Source organism: Grammomys surdaster, unplaced genomic scaffold, assembly GCF_004785775.1.
Source record: "Grammomys surdaster isolate TR1022 unplaced genomic scaffold, NIH_TR_1.0 125562, whole genome shotgun sequence".
Taxonomy (NCBI): Eukaryota; Metazoa; Chordata; class Mammalia; order Rodentia; family Muridae; genus Grammomys; species Grammomys surdaster.
Window position 1 is genome coordinate 1,297,771 of NW_021620409.1, and position 16,475 is coordinate 1,314,245.

Sequence of the window (16,475 nt, forward strand, 5' to 3'; positions counted from 1 at the left end):
ACACACACACACACACACACACACACACACACACACACACACACACACAGAGAGAGAGACAGAGACCCTGGTATGGGCTTTTAAAACTTTAAATCCTCTAACATCCAGATGACTCAACTCTTCCAAGAAGACCATATCTCCTAACATGTTCTAAACAGTTCACCAACTGGAGACTTAAGCATACAAATATATGATTCTGTGATTTGTCATTCAAACTATCATACCTGGTAATCTCAAAATGAGGGCCTATTTGCTTTAAGTCCAGCCTGAGTCTTAACATGTGAGAACTGTACAAGGTCACTAATAGATAAATGTCACAGTTCATGATGCAAGATAAATGAGCCTGGGACGAAGACTTACCAGGAAACACACTTGTGATCATGTTTAATGACCCTATTTGAATTATATGTAGAGGAAGTACAAAGCTGACTTTTCTATGACTTCTACATGCATGTTGTAACATACTCACACATGCATAGACAGGCATACCATATAATGAACTTCACCCCCCTCTGTTTTTTTATTCAATTGGGATCTACAGTAGACTAAATGTACACCCACAAAGGAAGGATCATCTTTAGATTGTACTAGTTTAAATGATAATCTTTAGGGAAACATCATCACAGACATTCTATTAAAGAGCATTTTGCCATTCAGGTGAGAATCCTGTAATTTATTTACACCCACCATATAGAGCAGATCTTTACTTCAATATTGTAATCTTCTAGGTTAAGTGAAAAATTGCAGGAGGCTGTTTTGTTGTACTTTGAGAGTTGAGAAGGAGTTATAGAAGCAAACCATAGGCTATTTACTGTAATACATGTAGCCATGTCACTGTCAGAGGCTGACATATACAGACACAGATGCTCGCAGTTAACCATCAAACTGATCGCAGGATCCCCAGTGGCGGAGTAAGAGAGAAGACTGAAGGAGTTGAAGGGGCTTGTGGTCACATGGGGAGAGAGACAATACCAATCAACCAGAGCTCCCAGGGTCTAAACAGCTAGCCTGGGAACACACATGGAGGGACCCATGTCTCCATCTGTATATGAAGAGGAAAATGGACTTGTTGGGTATCAATGGGAGAAGAGGGCCTTGGTCCCTTGAAAGCTGGATGCCCCAATGAGGGGGAATTCAAGGGCGGGGAGGTGGGAGTCCATGGATGTGTGGGGGCACACCCTCATAGAAATAGGAGGAGGGCAGATGGGATAAGGGGTTTCTGAGGGAGGGAATGGGGAAAAAGGATAACATGTGAAATGTAGATAAACTTTCTAATAATAATAAAAAACAAAACAAAAAGAAAAATAAACAAACAAGCAAAAAAAAAAACCCCCAGGTAATGGAACTGGCTATCACAGTCAAACATTTGAGACTTTTTGGCAGCAATTTAACATTACCCGTATTATTGTAATTTCTTGTAGTTGTCAAGGACAAGAGACTGTGGAAGGGGCCCATGGAACTTTAAAACAACACCTTCATAAAATAAAAAAGGGGGAGATACATCCCCATACACCACAAATTTATTTAAATCATGATCTTTTTATTTTAAATTTTTTATTTTTAAAATTTTGGGTGCCAAGGAACTTTTTGCTGGGTGTCTATGGCACTCTACAACTAGGGATACTTATGCATAGGTGAAAGGGAAGGATCCACTTACTGGCATAAGGCATGATCCTGATCATGTATTTAATATGGGGAATTGGACATGTTTGTGTATTTTCTGCAGGATGCTGAAGAAGCATGGTGGCTGCCATAGTGACAGATGAGACATACTGATGCCAGGACAAAGAATGATGCTGACCTGTGAGCTTGCTGAGTGCCTTGACAATGGTGACTGGGAAGCTGTATTGCACATATATTCCTGACCCAGCTTTGCTTGCCTATACCCGTGATAGGACAAGCTGCATTGACTTAAGTTTTTAGACCTTGTGGAACAGAGAATAAAAAAGAGAAGTTATAATGATTCTTATATTGTTCTTAAATGTGACCAGTTATTTGGACTCAATCATGGACTGGTTGAGAAACCAATCCAATATTGGAAATAACAGTCTTCATTTGGAAGTCTGTTTCTGGACATTTTCAGAGACATATATGGAAGTTAGCTGCAGTTCTCTATGATGTTGTGTTAGCAAGAGATAAAGTCGGGACAGGATCTGGATTTCAAACAGGTGTTAGCACATGTGTTAAGGCTCTTTTAATTGTCAAGTTAAAATTACTTTTGTTTCTTCTACAGTATTTAATGTAAGTTGCATTGATTGTACACTTTCTAATTGTGTCAGTGTTTTGAAATCTGGCATGTCAGTTATGGAGGTGTATTAACCAGTGATTGTTTTATTGCCTTGAGTATCACAAAACCTTGGTATTCTAAAAATAGCTTGGAAATACTGGACGAAATAAACCAGGCTTTAAGCATAAGCAAGAGAGTAGTGGGCTTGGTTATTGCTGATATAACAGTTTTAATTACATTAATTGCTAGCACCACTGCTTCTGCAATTGCTTTGACACAAGAAGTTAAGACAGATTCTTTTGTTAATCATTTAGCAAAAACTGCTACTAATGTGTTCAATATACAAGAGGATTTAGATAGACATTTTAAGGAATGGATTGATGCTCTTTATTCTATTCAAATTATTGGAAGGAGGTTCAGAATTTAAGAGTAAGGAGCCATCTCAAGTGCCACGCCAAATACCATTGGATTTGTGTTAGTTCTAAAATTTACAGTGGTAGTTATTATAATTAGGAAAAAGTTTAAAGACTTGCAGTGTATTTGGCATAATTCTAACACCTCTCTGGATGTTTTAACTTTGCATAGTGAGCTTATGAATTTCAAGAATGCTGCTCTGCTGAGCGTTGATGCTGTAGATACTGCTGATAAAATTATCCATGAGCTGAGGTCAGTATTTCTATTTTTGTCAAGCTTCAAAAATGGCATATATAGCTTGATTATGCTAGCCCTTTTTTGTCTTGGGAATACTTTTATTCCTGCCCATTGTGTTAAAGCTTGCCTTTAACAAAATCAACACGTTGGCTGCCAAAATACATGGCTCGAAACTGAAAATGGACTCCCAGACAGAGTTATTAAATTAACAGGCTGGCAAGCCAAGGATGGGAAGATTCTGCACAGAGCCTTACCAACCTAAGACAGAAATTCATTCCTTTTGATAATGCATATTCCATGATGGGTAAGTGTCCTGCTCAGCAGGGCATTAAACAGGGGTCCAGGGAGATCACCTGAAAGAGAAGATGGGGGAAAACAGGTGAACACAAAAAATGACGATCTGTCTATAGTCTGATCAAATTGCCGATTTTACTTTTTTCACATAGGAGTTATATATACAAAAAGGCAGGATGTGGGGAAGGGGATGACACAGTAGTGTAGGTGTTCAGGGGGAGTTCAGGTATCTTCCAGAACAGAGTATCAGCTGGGCAAAGGTTCAGGAGACTGATCACTATGACTCTATCTATGATTCACTTGTCCTTATCTAAGTTGGTACTATCCACCAAGGCTACATATCTACGAGGGATGTCTATGACTATTCAGGCTGCCAATTTTCTACCAAAGCTGCTTGTTTGCAGTATCTTATAGCTATCTGTTTCAGTGCTTTTCCACAGAGACTCAAGACTTTGTGTTTAGCAGGCATGTATGTCAGGCCTATTGTTGATTTTTAGACCTATGGCTGTTTTTAGGCCTTCAGTGTATAAGCAGGGCTGCTCCTAACAGGTAAGGAAGGTATTCTTGTCAGAATGACCTAAGATAGGCTCAGTCTTGATAATGAAATAAAAAAGGGGAGAGGCGGAGACACTTTGGGTCTGCTTGGCAAGAATCTGACGTGGGTCAAGGACAAGGAAATGGGCTGCTTGGCAGGAATATGACATTGGCCAAGGACAAGGAAGTGGGCTTCAGGCAGGAATCTGACATTAGGCTAGAACACAGATGTAATTTCAGACAGAAATCTAAATTTTAGGCTAGTACAAGGAAGTGGGCTTCAGACATGAAAATGACTTTGGGCTAGGACAGGGACGTTGGCTCAGATATTTTGGTCATCCTGATAAACCCTTAGAAACAGTGATCACGGGAGTGTTCACAGAATTTTGTTTATTGCCTTGCTTGTTCTTTGAGTATTTGTGTTTATTGTCTTGATTTTTCCTTGACTATTTGCATTTATTGTATTGCCAGTCCCTCAACCTAAAACTGACCTTAATACTTACATGTAATTAAAATGGTATAACAGCAAAAAGGAGGAGAGGGGATGAGATAGGAGGCTTCTAGGGAGGGGAAATGGGGAAAGGGGATGACATCTCAAATGTAAATAAAATATCCAATTAAAAAAGGGAAAAAAACATGTAGCCATCTATTGTACATCTATATGACACACACTACAAGCTTCTAATTCTTGTAAAAACATAAGCCTTCAAAGTCTGATTCGGATGCTAATAGATAATAAAGTCAACTGTTGTCACCTGTATTATTGGCTTTCCTGACTCAGTCTAGTTTCTGTGTTCTAGGTTTTTAAAAAATATTCATGCCATCAAAATGTAACAGGAAAAGTACATGTTTAATTGGGCCTATGGTGCCAGAGGGGTAAGAGTTCACTAATACCACAGTGGAGAAACATGGCAGTTGAAGCAGCAAGCAGAGAAGTCATTAGCAAGTTTCAGAAAGTGAGTAACCTTGAATCCTGCCTCTAGTAACATTCTTCCTGCAGCAATGCCACACTCCCTAAATTACCTAAATAGTGTACCAAATGAGAACCAAATATTCAAATGCCTAATTATATGGTGGCATCTCATGCAAACTACCATGTTCTACTGCCTGACCCCCCATAGGCTTTTGGCCATATTGCAATGCAAAATGTATTTAGCACAGTTTCAAAAGTCTCTGTGGTCTTTTAAAGTCTCACCAGTGTTTAAACGTCCCACATCCAAAGTCTGTTCTGAAACTCAAGGGAATCCTGTAACTGTAACCTCATGTAAAATAAGTGCAAGTTGTGTTCTTTTAACTCATGATGACACAGATTATACATTACTATTTGAAAATGGAGCTATGGAAGCATAGTGAGGAGATTTTGGGAAAGAGCAAGGTCAAAACCCAGCAGGCGAGTGTCAAATTCTGTAGCTCCATGTCCAATGCCAAATGGCTTCAATAGCTCTACCCTTTTAGCTTTGTTGATTGCAACATACATTTTCTGTTAGGCTGGTTCAATTTCCATTGTGTAGCTGTCTTTGACAGATATCTCATGCTTCTTGCTTCTCTAACATTTTAGGGTCTCCAATGCATCTGGGTTTCACTTCTACAGTTAACACTATGGTCTCTTAGGCCCTTTAGTTAGGGAATTTCTTGCTACGCTTTGCCTGGCACTATGACTGTCTGTTTGGCAGTTAGTCTGGTAAGAAACCTGGACTTATATCACATTCACAGTATTTTCATTTGTCTTTCTTTCTAGGATCAGCAAATTCTCAGTCATTTTCCTTATACAAGTTAGAAGCTTAGATAGGCAGGGTCTATATTCCAATGCAGATCATACCTGTCCTTAAGCTTTTTCTCTCTCTTGTCTCATGTCTTGCCTGCAACATCAAGTTTCCTGGTTCTCATTCTTCTTTTAAAGTGTATATCTTGTGTTTAATTCTGTCTTATTTGATATTTTTCATTTTAGTGTTGCATAAGAGTGATAATTAATAACCAGGTCATGGGTGGAAGTGTTGGAGTCCCCAGACATAGTTAGACAGGATAGGAGCATAGAATGTCTGCTAAGGAATGATGTGAGCCATGAGTGGAGTCAGCCCAAGAGAGTGCCTTCATGGGATACAGGTGGTGATGCTGCAATGGCAGTGTTACTAAAGTCATTAGGACTTACATCATACCACTATACTCTTGATACTGGGATATTAATTACAAGATTTAACATTTGTTATTTTGGATTGTAGTCTTGTTTTCTATTCTCATTCTTCCATATTATTTATTTATTTGTATACAATGTGTATGTGCTTAAATAGATGTGAAATGTTTGAATTCTCATGTTTGAATGAAAATATTATTTTTTGCTATTGTATGTCAGATATAAGAAATAGCTCACAGTTAAGATTTTTTTAAAAATACAAATATTTGGTGAAATGAAAAAATTTCTTATGATACATCTGCCAAAATTCACTGATGAAATAGTTATATGCATATCACTATATTTACTAAAGAATTTGAGTGTGTAGAGAAGACCTCATAAAAATACAACTCTAGGTTCAGGTAGTGTCACTGTTAAATGCTATCAAATTTTAAAATTGTAACTAAATAAGATGTGAACAACTTTTCCGTAAACTGGAGTAGTGATAATGTTAAAGCCAGAAAATGATCAGCTAGTGGTTCCCAGGAACAGCTAGGATTCCCAAACCATGATAAGTATATGTCTTGCACAGTCAACCACAGGTGGTGTGATTTCATGAGTCCATTTTTTTTTGCAAAGCTAAAGTACAATACTAAAGTTTAAAGACATTTAAACAATTTAAAGTTACTCATGCTGCTGTGTGCTAGCAGCTATTTAAGAGTGAGTGGTGAATGAAATGTGAATCTAACCCTAATCTTTTTTCATAATATTCTTATTGATATTTAGGAATCTCACATTATGAACCCTTAGTACCCTCATTTCCTAGTCCTCCCAGAACTGCCTCTTACCGTTGGGACTTTACTCAGACAAGAAGAAGACGAAGAAGGAGGAGGAGGAGGAAGAGGAGGAGGAGGAGGAGGAGGAGGAGGAGAAGGAGAAAGATGATGATGAGGAGAGGGAGAATAGGAGGAGGATGGGAAGAAGAAGTGAAAAAGAGAATGAAAAACCACCAAACAAAACAAAAGCAAAAAAGATGTCCAATTTGTAGTGCTGATATACTCATGAAGCATGACTAAATTCCTGGTGGACAGACCCTTAAAGAACACTGAGTCATTTACCACTCACACTCTCACCAGAAGCCATCAGTTCCTGAAGGCTACACTTCAGCATCCTTATCACAATCTTTAAGATTATCTTTGATGGCTTTCTGTCTAGGCTGTTACTTTTTTGGAGGGAGGGTGCTAACCCTAATCTTGACCAATGATAAAATTAATAAATTATGTACAAGTCTTCTTGGATGTCCCATGCAAATATTGCAAAAATAAAGTTATTTTAAAAGCTACCTTGACAAGTAATGACATCAATTACTCAGGATTAAGTGGAAAACCAAAGTAAGAATGTTAAACATTTTGTGTAATAAAATTTTATAATGTCTGTACTTGTAACATTGTGCAAATTATAATAGTGTGTGGTTATGTTTGCAGAATACATAAAACAATTTGGTATAATATAGTATATTTTATTCTAAACAATCAAAAAATTTAAAATAAACATATGACCTGTAGGTAGGGTAAGGACATATTGTGGCTCTGGATCTCATATTGTAGAGTACATATCATATTTAAAGTTAAAAAATAGAAAATAAATGCAAAGTACAATTCTAACTTTTGAAGATATTAACACAAATTCTTCTTTAGTTCACTATTCTGCTCTGAACTGACAGAATTTACTAATTAGTAAAATATCAGTAAGACTGTCAAAAGAGAGGCCATTGTAGGATGGTATATTCCTGGGTTTAACTAATCCCAAATGAAATGAAAATAAATTATCTCTTGGGCATAGACCGAGTCCATGCAGTCATTAAAGAGAATTGCTTGACCAAAGGGAAGCCAGGTTGAATGTTACCAGTTGATTGGTACACCTTTTTTTCTCTGTCTCTCTATCTTGTGTGGTTTTCAAGAGAGATGAGTCATGACATCACTGCATCCGTGTCTTGAACTTCTGTTTGTGTCCTTCTTGTCTTTAGTTGAATGTGTCAGGGATTCATATATTGGCAGAGAAGGTAAATTTGTATTTATGCTTGTGCAGATTTCAATTTTATCGAATTGAAAGGTCTTTTATCGAGACCTTCAAAATGTTTTACCTTCCAGTGTCTTAAAACAGTATCAGTTACTTTATTTTCTTAAAGAATCCCAAGGATGATAATAGTATGTTTATAGCACGTTCTGTGTCTGTGAAATGATAAAAGAGATTAAATGTACATTTATTTTAATTTCTAAGTGAGGCTGTTAGCATCCTTACAAGCAATTCATCATGTATGTTTTTTATGTCAAGGTTTTGTATAATTAAAAGAGGCAAAAATGACCTAAATGACAAAACCATCTTCTGAAGGATATTATGAATATGTTTATTTCTATGCTTTTAAGTGGCAGAATTTAAGCCATGGCTGACTATTATATCTGAATGTTATTATCATATATACCAAACAGTATATTTCATATTTGTGAACAAATGTTTTTTATCCCTCCTTGAAAGGTTAATTTACTAGAAAAATGCAAGGATACCCAAATTATTATTTAAATATATTTATTACTGTTAAATTTAGATTTTAGTGTATTTTAACTATCGTTCAAACCATGTAACAGTTATTTGTCAGTTTTGATGGAATATTTATGGAAAAGTGTGTATTCCTAAAGAGAAAAAACATGGAGAACTGAAATACTAAAATATGAAAACGTGAACAATGCCCATTATCAGCTTTAGTACTTATCACTTGCTGAACTGCACAGCACAGAAACTAGAACAACAACTTTGATAACTTACACCACTGACTGTGATGTCCGTTAAGTATAAGAACAGAACAGAACAGGACTGATAGGAATCCTATAGGTACAGTATAGAGCTCTGTGGTCTGAGAAAGTAATTCCAACACACAATTTTATTCATTCTGATAATTCTTTGAGAAGGAAGCCACTATTTCATTTTGAGATTGAAAAAAAACCCGCTTTATATGAGTTCTTTTTGTCCTCAAGGAAGTTTAAAGGTAAAATAGCAAATAAACTTAGTCAAAAGAAAATGTTAATATGATACAAGTGTCTCAGAATTCATAGGACATACTGTTGTTTCCTGTCTCTAATTATTTTCTTTGGCCCATGTTTTAATTCTCACAAACCGAGAATTTGGTTTTATAATAAAAGAAAGTCTATTCTGATTTCTGTGTTCACAAACACATTTACTTCATTAGCCATTTTAAAATAACACATATTAATGTTGAAAATAACCATGACATTACTTAGGTTTAGTAAATGTGATTAGGTGCTTAGTTTCTACTACTAAGCTATAGAAGTTTGGAAATAGTATTGAAGTTTAAATTTAATGTTATATTAAGTTTTGAAATCATACAGTATGTAAAACCAGAAAACAATGTTTTATATTAAAAATGAAGATACTGTTAAAACATTGTTACATAAATCTATAGTTCAAAAGTACATAATACACATAGAAATTAGAACCACATGTAGAGTGTTTGTGTATAATTGCTCAAGAGGGCTTTAAACACCCATGTACAAAAATATTTCCTTTCAACAAGATGTTTTTTGTTTAAGAAGAATGAGCAGAGATTGGAAAATCCTAGTGGAAATATTACATTGCTTAACTTCATGGAATGCAGCAATATCAGTATTTAAATTGTTGTTCCTTTTACACTGTGTTTACACTTTGATTTCTGTTTTAATCTGTAGATTCTATGATTCAGTATGAGAAACCAGTCTATGGTTACTGACTTTGTGCTCTTGGGCATATCAGATACACCAGAAGTTCAGGTTGTCATTTTTATCTTTCTATTCATTGCTTACATCCTAAGTGTGTGTGGAAACCTAAGCATCATCACTCTCACCTTGCTAGACTCTCAGTTGAAGACTCCTATGTATTTCTTCCTCCAGAATTTCTCCTTCTTAGAAATTACATTCACCAGTGTTTCCATCCCTAGATTTCTGGAGTCAATAATTACTAAAGTCAAAACCATTTCCTATAACAACTGTTTGGCTCAGTTATATTTCTTCCTTTCCCTGGGAGTGTCTGAGTTCTTTCTTCTAACTGCTATGTCTTATGATCGCTATGTAGCTATCTGCAAGCCACTGCACTATGTCATCATCATGAATCAGAAAGTCTGCACCATCCTTGTCCTCACTTCATGGCTGGCAGGTTTTCTGAGTATCTTCCCTTTAATCATGCTTATCCTCAAGTTAGATTTTTGTGCTTCGAATGTCATTGATCACTTCTCCTGTGACTACTTCCCTATTTTACAACTGTCTTGTACAGATACAAGGCTTTTAGAGTCATCTGGCCTTTATTGTGCTGCCATCACTCTGCTGTTCACACTGGCTCTAGTGATCTTGTCCTACATCTGCATCATCAGCACCATTCTGAGGTTCCCATCTGCCAGTCAGAGGAAAAAGGCTTTCTCCACCTGTTCCTCTCACATGATTGTCATCTCCATCTCTTATGGCAGCTGCATTTTCATGTATGTGAAACCTTCTGCAAATGAAAGAGCATCACTGACCAAAGGGGTGGCTGTTCTCAATACTTCAATTGCTCCCATGCTGAACCCTTTTATTTACACCTTGAGAAATCAACAAGTAAAACAAGCCTTCAAGGATTTGATTAATAAAGTAATGTTCAATAGAAAGAAATGAACATATTGGTTAACATGAATGTCATTGTACCCCTTCAAAAATGTAGGAATCAAACTTTATGAGTTCATTGGTTTTCAGTTTTTAAAGACGTATTTTGTATGTATAGGGTGCTTTGCCTGCCTGTATACATTTCTGTATTCCTTTTGCAAGCCTTGTACTCATAGCTATCAGTGGAGGACATTGAATTCCCTGGGATTGTTGTAAGATATTGTGTGTGTGTGTGTGTGTGTGTGTGTGTCTGTGTGTGTCTGTGTGTATATGGTGGGAATTGCACTACTGTACTGTGAATGAAAAGCTCGTGCTTTTAACCCCTAATCCATCTCTCTAGTCCCTCAACTTTAAAAATTAAAAGTAACTGTATTATGTTTTTCTTTCAATCTCTGTAATTATTGTTTTAACTGATTGGACCATTCTATCTTGGAGATTTGGGCATAAGTATAAATGTTATGAAACATTTGATAAACAATCACATTTTGGAATATGAACTTATTTTGGTTACTATGATTATCTCCAAAAATATGATTCTAATGGTAAAATTCATTTACACTTGGTGTTATACATTTGTTACTATTTTCTTCTCCATTTCACTGGGCAGCATTTCTCAATCTTCCTTTTCTAACTTAGATACAAATTTGTATCATGTTTTATGTTCCTTTAGATTGTGTGTGCATTCTATCATGGCTATTTAATTTTGTTTTTATATTTGGGGTGGTGTGCAAATTTAGGTGTTTGTGTATACATATGTGAATGTGCATGTATGTGTAGAGACCAGAGGAGAGTATTGGGTGTTTCTGTCTGTCACTCTTACCTTGTTCCTTTAGGGCAGAAATTCTCACTGAACCTGGACTTCAGCTAGGCTCAGCATCAACAAAACCTAACTAGTTTTGTTCAGTTCCCTTGTTTCAGTTTCTACTTTTTTCTGGTCTTTTCAGGATGTGGATACACTCAGATTTTATGTGGCTACTGATATCCAAACTCTGTTCCTCATGGTCAAAAGTGAAGTAAGCAGTCTTAACCAACAAAAATCGGAAGTAATATATGTCTATGTATTAAGCATATGTAAGACAGTGGATGATTATATTAGCATTGATCCATTAGCTAATAGCTTAACTTAAAATTTTCATACTTGAGAATTTCATACATGTATATAATGAAAATTATCTACCCCCCCATTTTCCCCCTTCCAACGCATTCCCTAACAATCTCATGCCTTTTCCCTGTTTGTTTGTTCATAAGCCACTTAGTAATGCCCATATGTCCATGGATGTGAGGCCACTTTCTGTAGCATGGGGAACATATAGAGGCTACATACTCTTAAAACAATGAATCTGTCTTCCACTAGATATACCTCTTCCATACAGTATACACTGCCTATAGCTCCTCAATGAGGTCTGGGGTCTGGAGGTCACCTGCCTTCTCTGTGCTGGGATTTTGATTGACTTGATCTTGTAAAGGCCTTGTATAGGTCAGCACAGCTCCTGTGATCCCACGAGTGTGGTAGCCATGTCATGTCCAGCAGATGGTATTCATAGCATGCCTCCCACCTTCTGGTTCTTACATTCTTTCCATCTCTTCTTTCTTGGGGTTCCCTCAGTCTTGGTGGAGATGTCCCGTTTCTGGTTGAGCACCCGGTAACTCTACACCTAAACCAGTTATGTATCCCTCCACTGACTGCCACTCACTTACAAAAAAAAGCTCTTCTGATAAAGATTGAGAGCAATAGGTATGTGGGTATAAACAAAAGCATGTAGAAGGAATTTGATAACATTACCATTTCAAATTACTTGGACTATGACTTCCCTACCCATGGACTTTTGACTGTGATAACAACACAAAATATAGAATTTTATTCTGGAGAGAAGGCCTCAGTTCCAATTGTAAAGTGTTTAGTTATCGCAGATAGTCTTGCTGCTTTTGCACAAGTGGAACTATCTTGTCTAGCAGGACAGTATCGCAGCTTGCAGTGTCTAGGGCTGGGTAAGGTCATTGATGGCTTTGCTCTCCAGCAGTTTATATGGAATCTTTCAGCTCTATGAAATCTTGTAGAAAAGAGAAATTTCTCCGGGTGTCTTGAAATTGTTTCCTCTATTTCCTTCATTCAAGTTGTGCAGCGTTTTCAGAACTGGAGTTCTTATCATGTATTATGTTGGATAACCAAGGGAAACGGTAATATCCTGTGTAGTTTTTCAGACTTTGAGCCTCAACCTTGCCAATAAATCACGGGAGGCATTTGATATAATGTAGGGCAATTTTTATTTTAATAACCAATGTCTTCTGAGAGTATACACCCATGATTATTTGAATTATTATTTTTTAAGTTGTATTTTAAAATTAATAGCTCAACTTTAGCCAGACTAAGTAGATTATATCAAACTATATTGTGAAATGATATATTGAAATTACATTAAATGGTGCATTCTTTTTTAGTATATAAAACCTATTTTGGATGGATTAAAAGGAAGAAATTACTCTTTTTGTGTCCATGTTTATTTCAAATACAGGCTATGTAGGACTGTGTTTAATTTCAAATACAAGGTATGTAGGAGTGTGTTTAAGGGAATATATTTCTTCGTAAGTGATCTAAGATTATATTTGACATTTGCTAGCTACATAAATTAGTGAATATTATACAATCTTTATGTTAATAATGCTTCATTTAAAAAAAATAATAAAAGTTTTAAGTTCAACTGAGCTTTAAAATAAAAACTCACAAAGATTTGAATAAATGGTACCTTTTAAAATTATAACTGTTTTGAATATCCTTTTCCAAGAGAAGAATTTGAAAGAAAATCACAGAATTACTAAAGCTAATTTTGGAGTCTGAATATGACATATCTATAAAGAATATTTTTAAATATAATTTCATTGGATTTTTCCAAAAACTCTCTAGAAATTGTAATTCTATTTTAAACAAAAAACTGAAGATTTAGAATTTAGGCAACTCATCCAACACCAGAAATCCCATCAAATGCCCATTTGAGGTTTTACTTAGTTTTCCTAATGCTAAGCCTGCATACTTCTTTTATTTTTAATAACATACAACATACGAGATTTTTCTATACAACATATTCTGATCACAGTTTCCCTTCCCTTTTCCTAGATCCCCTTATCTCCCTATTTATCCTATCCTAGGTCTTCCTTTTCTCTCTGTTAAGAAAACAAACCAGAAAATAAACAAGAGAAAACAATGAAATAACAGAAGAAACACACACACACACACACACACACACACACACACACACACAATTGGAAATTATAATGTTTAAAAAAATAGCAGTGAGGTAAAAAATATGCCAAGAGAAGAATGATGAGACAAAATATACCCTCAAATACCCTTGAGTTCATTTCATGTTGGTCATACACTGCAGAACATGGGGCATGCACTTAAGTGTGATTTGTATACTCAATGAGACTCTATTGTAGAAAACCATTTTTTTCCTTTGTGAATAAATGTCAATTGAGATAGCTTCCTTGTTAGGGATGGAGATTCTGTCCACTTCCCACTCTCAGTGCTGGGAACACATTTGGCTTAGCTGTGTGCAGTCCCTGTGCATGCTTACACAGTGTCTGTGAGTTCATATGTGTGTCAGCCTGCAGTATCTGGAAGGCGTTGTTTCTTTTGTGTCTTCCATCTTCCCTGGCTTTTGTAGTCTTTCTGCCTCTTCTTTTTAGGGGTTCCCTAAGCCCTCAGGGAAGTGGTTTGATGGAGACCTCCCACTTAGGAGTGAGTATTCCCATGACTCTCAGTGTGCACATTGCTCAGTTGTGGGTCTCTGTATTTGTTCCCATCTACTGTCAGAGGAAGCATCTTTGATGATGGCTGAGGAAGACACTGATCTATGGGTCTAGCAAAATGTTATGATTCATTACATTGGTACAGTCATTAAACAGAACAATAGTATTTGGCTTTTCCCCATGTCCATGGCCCATCTAGTCCCAGATTTTTGGCTACTTGAACCATGTCAGGTATAGGTTCCATCTTGAGCAGTGGATCCCTAATCCAATCAGAGAGTTGGCTGCTGTTATAGGGGCCAAACCCTATGACTAGACAGGTATTGGCCCTTGTGGAGAGCCTACTAGCATTACTGTTTTAATTTGGCATAGTATTAAGTGACTTTCAGTGAGTTATTGTACTCAAAGTTTAGTGTAATAATCAACAGTCATAGAAAAAAATCTCATCAGTTGGTGGCAATAAATAGACACAATATTGGTCAAGTAGCAGGGGATAAGAGACTTGAACTCTTGACATCAACCCCTATGCAGTCAGGCTTGTCCCTCAGGGAACCCAGAGAGATATTTTTAACTTTTATTGATATTCCCTTGCAGTGCTTAGCCTGGCAGCCTTAGCAAGAATAAGCTATTGTAAACGGGCAGTTTTTGTGACAATTTACCAGCCTGAGTAGTCATAGACCTTGTAAATAGGTAGCCTTGGCAGATATTACCAACTTAGATAAAGACAAGTGAATCATAAGCAGAGTCATAGTCACCTATCCCCTGAACCCTCACCCAGCCGATACCCTGTTCTGAAAAATATCTGTATTCCCCCTGAACACCCACACTCCAGTGTCATCCCCTTCCCCATGTCCTGCCTTTTTGTGTTTATAACCCCTGTGTGAATGAGTATAAATTACAATTTGAAAAAAATAAATAAATTTTATACATGTATATACATATACATATACATATACATATACATATATATATATATATATATATATATGTATATATATATATATATGAAACTTGAACTCTAATGCTTGGAGTCCTTGGTTACCCCATGTTGATATTTTGGTATATCTTTCAACCTGTGAAGACTTAGCCTTGATGGCTTTAGTGGGTTCACAACAGCTCCCTCTTTTCAAGGCTCAGTCATCATTGTGGAAAGGGAGAGGAAAGATTAAAAGAGCAAGAAGTGGTGGGATGGCAAAGGGAAAGAATGTATTTTAAACACAGCAGAGCAGTTGTACATATAAACTCACAGTGATTGTGTGCTTGTGACTGCATGCACAAGATCTGTGAAAGCTCAAACCAGAGTAAATCCCAGTGTGGAGATGGGAGATAGACATGATGTTTAACCCCTAGCAGAGTAGCTATTTACAGTGAATGACTGCTGAGACATGGACAGTTCATTTTCTTTAAGTGTATGGCCCCTGGGAGGTGGACCATGCTCCGGTTGAGGATACATATCCAGGACTATATGGGTATCACAAACTGTAGTCTATAGTGCTTTAAAAAGAGAACACAAAGTTGGGTGTGTGGGGAAGCGGGTGTTACTTATAGAGGAGTTTGGAGAGGAAATGCTATAATAAAAATTATGATATAGAATTCTGAAAAAAACCCAATAAAATGTGGATAAATACCTTAGTATATTTTATACATTTTCTTTGATTTTAACTATTTTATGAATAATCAATTAAATTTATCAGCAGTCAGTAGTCCTCCACAGATGTGACACCTAGAAATCATAACAATGACCAATGTGCCAAGATATTTCTGGATGAGCAAGCAGTGGCAGCTCTTGTTTTGGCTGTAACTAAGAACTATCGAATTGGATTTATGGATTGCTTAGCTTGAGGAAAATCATGCCTGTGTCTGGAAATCTAGCCAATTAGGTAGGGTTAGTAAGCTCATGGATCATTGTGCAGAACTTACTATCACCAGTTTACTAGACCAGCATAATTTATAACTTCATTTTTTAATGAAATAAATGTACTTTTATGAACTATATGTACTTTTCTCCTATACTCATAGGTAAGTGTAGCTTTTACTACTAACCAAGAAAACTTCTTTTTGCAAGAGGTGGAGAACATTATAGAAAACCCAGTGTCAGTGGCCACACACACACACACACACATTTAAAATCAAATATGGGCTTTTGGAAGAGAAGCAAGTGCTCTTAACTGTCAATCCATCTCCCCAGCACACATTTTAAAAAAACTTATTCTCCCTCCTCCCTCCCTCCCTC

The 16,475-nt window shown here is 36.5% G+C and overlaps 1 protein-coding gene across 1 annotated transcript; it reads left to right on the forward strand.

Annotated features, from left to right (window-relative positions):
- Nucleotides 1–6,896: 6,896 nt before the first annotated feature.
- Nucleotides 6,897–10,510, forward strand: LOC114638261 (olfactory receptor 6C3-like). The gene is made up of 2 exons (XM_028786676.1): nt 6,897–6,925; nt 9,571–10,510. Exon 2 carries the CDS (start codon nt 9,572–9,574, stop codon nt 10,508–10,510), a length of 939 nt encoding a protein of 312 aa, XP_028642509.1. The 5' UTR covers nt 6,897–6,925; nt 9,571.
- Nucleotides 10,511–16,475: the final 5,965 nt, after the last annotated feature.